Source organism: Homalodisca vitripennis, unplaced genomic scaffold, assembly GCF_021130785.1.
Source record: "Homalodisca vitripennis isolate AUS2020 unplaced genomic scaffold, UT_GWSS_2.1 ScUCBcl_993;HRSCAF=4032, whole genome shotgun sequence".
Classification (NCBI taxonomy): domain Eukaryota; kingdom Metazoa; phylum Arthropoda; class Insecta; order Hemiptera; family Cicadellidae; genus Homalodisca; species Homalodisca vitripennis.
This window is the reverse complement of record NW_025777146.1, coordinates 166,641-171,483: the sequence shown is the minus strand read 5'-3', so window position 1 is coordinate 171,483 and position 4,843 is coordinate 166,641. Positions and strand designations below refer to the sequence as shown.

At 38.4% G+C, this 4,843-nt stretch overlaps 1 protein-coding gene across 1 annotated transcript; it reads left to right on the top strand.

The window, feature by feature from the left end:
• The first annotated feature begins 3,831 nt into the window (after positions 1-3,831).
• Positions 3,832-4,395, top strand: LOC124371171. The gene has a single exon (XM_046829484.1). The coding sequence runs from the start codon at positions 3,832-3,834 to the stop codon at positions 4,393-4,395; it is 564 nt and encodes a 187-aa protein (XP_046685440.1).
• The last annotated feature ends 448 nt before the right edge of the window (positions 4,396-4,843 follow it).

Below are 4,843 nucleotides of genomic sequence, written 5' to 3'. Positions count from 1 at the left end.
AATAGCTGCTGCAGTGTTTAGTTATTACCGTTGGTAGACTTGTCAGTAGCAATATAACTATTATTATCAGTTTCTTCCTAGTCATTTTTTCTTAAGACTATAAGTAAATAACAGCTTGTAACATATATAGAAACATTAAAAATAAAAATTTAGTTTTTTTATTTTGTAAATCCGTGCAAATATCCACAACATCAAAGGGACAAAATGTGTTCAAATGAAAGGGTTTGTTTAATTGCAAACATTTCAGTCGACACTTTGATGACGTATGTCAATTATGTTTTGAGCCGCGTGATCGGACCGCGATGATGTCAGTTTATGTGGGTATTATCGGGACATGAAATACCTCTCTTCAATTTACTACCGGACGTGTCACATTGATTAGAACCAACCAGCGTGAAATAGAAATGTTGGTTTAGTTACTTTTTCATTACAGTCCTGTATAATATGTTTACCCGTCCTTGACGGCATGTTTTTTACCCAGTTGGGGATTAATGCTCGAAATAATAATGATTTGAATAATTTCATTAGTTTGATTTTTACAGATAAATATAGAGTGGAGAGCAACCCTGTCTGCTTTTCAGGCAAAGACGATTGACTTTGTAAGCTGGTTTATCAACTTTATGTTGCTCAATATGTTTATTACCTAAATGAGTCTGGTAGATAAATTAATCTTTAATTTCCAACACGTAAACTGCAGGAAAATAAAATTGTTTCATGTAATATTTGAATTTTTTTATTTTTACTAACCACAATTATTTATACTTTACTCTATTAGATTCAAAATTTTGTATGAACAATTTTTTTAACATATCACAACATTTATTCGACAAGGAGCCTAGCCTTATAAAAAAAATAATCTTCCGTCATAATATTCAAGGTGCACTACATATCAAAAGAAGGATGTATTGTTCTTTCATATTTTGTATTAAGTAATTTGGCCAACAAAAGATTACCTTATCACCAAAATAGAAAAGGATGACCAGCTTGTTGAAGTGTTGACGTGACTGAAACAGGGACAGTTTTATACAAATTTTATTTTATACTAGAAGACCCAGAAAAATGGTGATTATCGATAGTCAATAGACTTGGAAAAGCCATTCCGGATGAAAAGAAAAACAGAAATAAAAAAAAGGAGATTAATGTAAATTTTATAACAAGTATAACCAATTTAAATTTAACCATGGATCTAATTGGTAAAGCCTTTGAAAGCAGTAAGTTGTATTTGCCATAGGCTTTAGTAAAATTCAGTTGCCCCATTAATGGAAACTAGAAAGTATTGTGAGCAGTTATTAGCTAAGAAATGTAATTTAGTAGTTAAATGTTTTATAGGGTGTTATATGTTATTGATAATTCGTATTTACACATTTAATGTTCTATGATTTTATACAATTTTGAAAAAATCTTATTGACGAGATTTAAAAGAGTTTTAATGTGGTATTATATATTTACAAATGTATGATAAGTAGGATAATAGTAATCTTCTGTTACTATGCTGACTGTTACATATGCTGTGAACTGGCAGATTTTAGGCCTACTGCGACAACATATACCTTGTTCGTCCCACTTAGTATGTTTACAGGTCCAACAAAACAGTTGTATACTACCCTAGTTAACATGTAAGTGTCAAGAACCATGCAATAGACAAACTGACGCGTCAGAATTACGATAACTGCTTGTAAAGCCGTGATTTCCCTATCACTTTTCCATAGTTTTTAATGCAATGACGCCTACCTTCAAAATTTTCTACGCCTTAAACCACGACATTGAAAACTACGTTACATGACTTGCGACGAAACATAAGCGTTGCGTTTCAAGACACAACAAAGAGTTAGACTATTTGAAATGCAAAAAATGCATGAAAAAATATGGGGTCAGGGCGTATCCACCGCTGGCTATGGAAGTGGTAAATAACGATGACAAATAAACTCATCTCTGTAACATGTCACTGTAAACTGTGGGGCTTGTGTTTTAGCGGTGTGATAAATCAAGGGCTCCCAGTTACGAATATAGCGAACGTGACGTCTGTACATCTTCCTTCCATCCTTCCCTCAGTAGCAACTACGTTAACATTTTTACGAGAATTATTTATAATTTATCTAATTTACTCTCCAATAATATACATTGTCAGGGAACTATATAAATACTGATGTTACATAGGCGCAAAAGTTCATAATGCGAGTAGTGTCGACTTATAAAACAAGACCTGGGATTTTTGGAATATTATATTCGATATTAAATTTAAAAAACAAACACGAAACGTATGTAAACACGGATTTTTCTATATAACGATAGCTAATGCAAATATCTTAGATGCAGCAATAATATATGATCTTAATATTTATCTGAATAAAATAAGTTTTTATGTTGTAGCACAAGTGTCAAATAAGGTTATGAAAATAAACATGTTCAGTTTAGTTCCAGTTCACCTTCATCTTAGCGCAGCGTCTAAATGCACATGTCTCTGATGTCGAAACGAAACTTTTCAGCTTCTTCGTTACCGACAGCTTTGGATCTCTTCAGACGAACATTACTTCAGATTCCAGACGCTGCACTAAGAAGAAAAATCTAACATAAAAAATTGTATTAACAATTTTGCTGCTAATGATTCAAATTGGTTCACCAGCGAGTAAATAATTAGTAATATGTGAACAAAACATGATCATATAGGTTAACACTACAAGTAAAATAAGTATTTTTGGGTCTATTTAATTGTTATAACAATGATGTAGTAAATATTATTAAATGTGTTAATAAATACTAAATCAAACTAAAGTACACGATGTAATACCTTTTACTCCCTCTAGAATTGATTAGGCAAACTCTTTGCCAAGTATACAGTTATTGTTTATTTTTAGAAAATCTTCATAGCGATGGGCGATGAGAGTGGAGAGCGCGCATGCGCCAATGTAAAGAAGCAGTAAATTATCGTCTCTTCATTTTCATTTAAAATATTTTGTTAACGTGAAGTGTTTAAATTCATCCAGTGATCAGTAATGTATTTCATTATAACTGTGACCAAGACAAGCAATTTGAATTATTTTGGACATTTGAGTGAGTAAGGCACATGAACATTTTACTCCATAACCTCTTTTCTGACTAACATACACGGACGAGTCACATTGTGCCCACTCATTCTCACCTGCTCACAGTAGTCTTGAGTGAGCCATATATTAGTGTACACTCATAACGATCAAGCTACAGTGGCTGATTGGTAACGTGCAAGTTACCTAACTCTGTGGACCACGGTTCGGTTCCCGATACCGGCGATAACTTTTTGCCCATCTTTCCACTCTATTTTATCTGCACCGCTAATTGTTCTGCCTATCTCTTATAGATAGCGCTGCAATTAAGAATAATCAAGTTTTACTGATATTGGACATAACCAGTTCGCCGGATCACGAATCGATTCCCGTTACTGGCATTAAATTTTGCAACTCTAATATCTTATACCGACAATAAATACAGTTGTAATTAGAACAGAAATGACTTTGAATGTGATTTTAAATTATTAATGTGTGTATTTTTAAACTTTTTAACACTTCACTAATTTATTACTTATTTATTTATTTATTCTTAAATATTTTTATTTCAATAGTTTTTATTTATTTTGACTTTACCAAAAATGACTTTGTTAGTTGAACATTCTAAAAATGGCCAAACCTCTCATTCTTGTCAACAACTACAAATACAGAGAGAGTCATTGTTTAAAGAACGGAGATAGAGCTTGGCGATGTCTTGGAGGGAAGTGTGGGGCGACGGTGAGGACCAACGCCGATGCAACGCTGCTTGTGTCATCCGGCGGTAAAACATCAGGGGCCCCACCCAGTGACCATGCGGACTTTAAGCGTGTCGTCTCCTCAGAGCTCCTCGTCACCCAATAAGCCTGCCGTGTCTTCCGCGTCAACCGCAAGCGCTCTGGCACCTGCAGCTTCGTTGGCGCAGTCTGCCGCGTCGTCCGCGCCGTTAAGCGTTGCCGGGTCTCCCGCGGCAGCCGCTGGCGCTGGCGGTGCGACTCGGGATGTTTCGGTGACGCCACCTGCCGTCGCGCCCGCGCCGTGTGTAAGAGCTTCCACCCCGCTCTCTTGTCGTGAGGCCGCGCGGCCAATGTCGGCGACGGAGGTGGCCGACCTGGTCGCCGAAAACAGCTCACTGAAGGAACGTGTACTTCAACTTGAAGAACAATTTAAATGCGTACTGGACCATTCAATTGAGTCGGACACCCGCTTAATGCAGTACACGGACCAGGTGTTTGTGGCGAGTGCGTCGCGGAGGGATTCGCCCGTGCGCGCTTCCGCGGCTGACTGCGGCGTGCAGTGTGACCTTGCCGACCATCTGCAGGGATCAACGGTGTGCCGAGTCCAGGGACCTCGTGGCCAGTCTCAGGGTCACCATTGAGGTTCTTGAGGCGGAACTTCAGTGTCTGAAGGAGGAGAAGAGGAGATGCGAGTTTGAGGGTGGGCCGACATCTGAGTGGACAGTGTGTCAAAACCGAAAAACCCCCTCCAATATCAACGGAGAATAGGTACAAAGCCTTAGCCAGTGTTACTGACACACACCAGACGGCACTATGTCTACCGAAACCGTCTGTCAAACCTAGCTCGCGCAGTAATAAACACAACAAGACAAAAAAAACAAAACAAGAAAAGCAAATGTTCAACTGCCATTTTCTTCCATCCTAATTGAGGGAGACAGTCACAGTCGCGATCTGGCTGCCCTGGTGAGGCGAAGGGTGAGTCATGAGACAAACGTGGAGGGCGTCTGCAGGCCTGGGGCAAAACTGCTGGAGGCGACATCGGACGACCTGCCTCCGCCCGGCGGCTGCAGTGTGATCGTGGCCGGTACT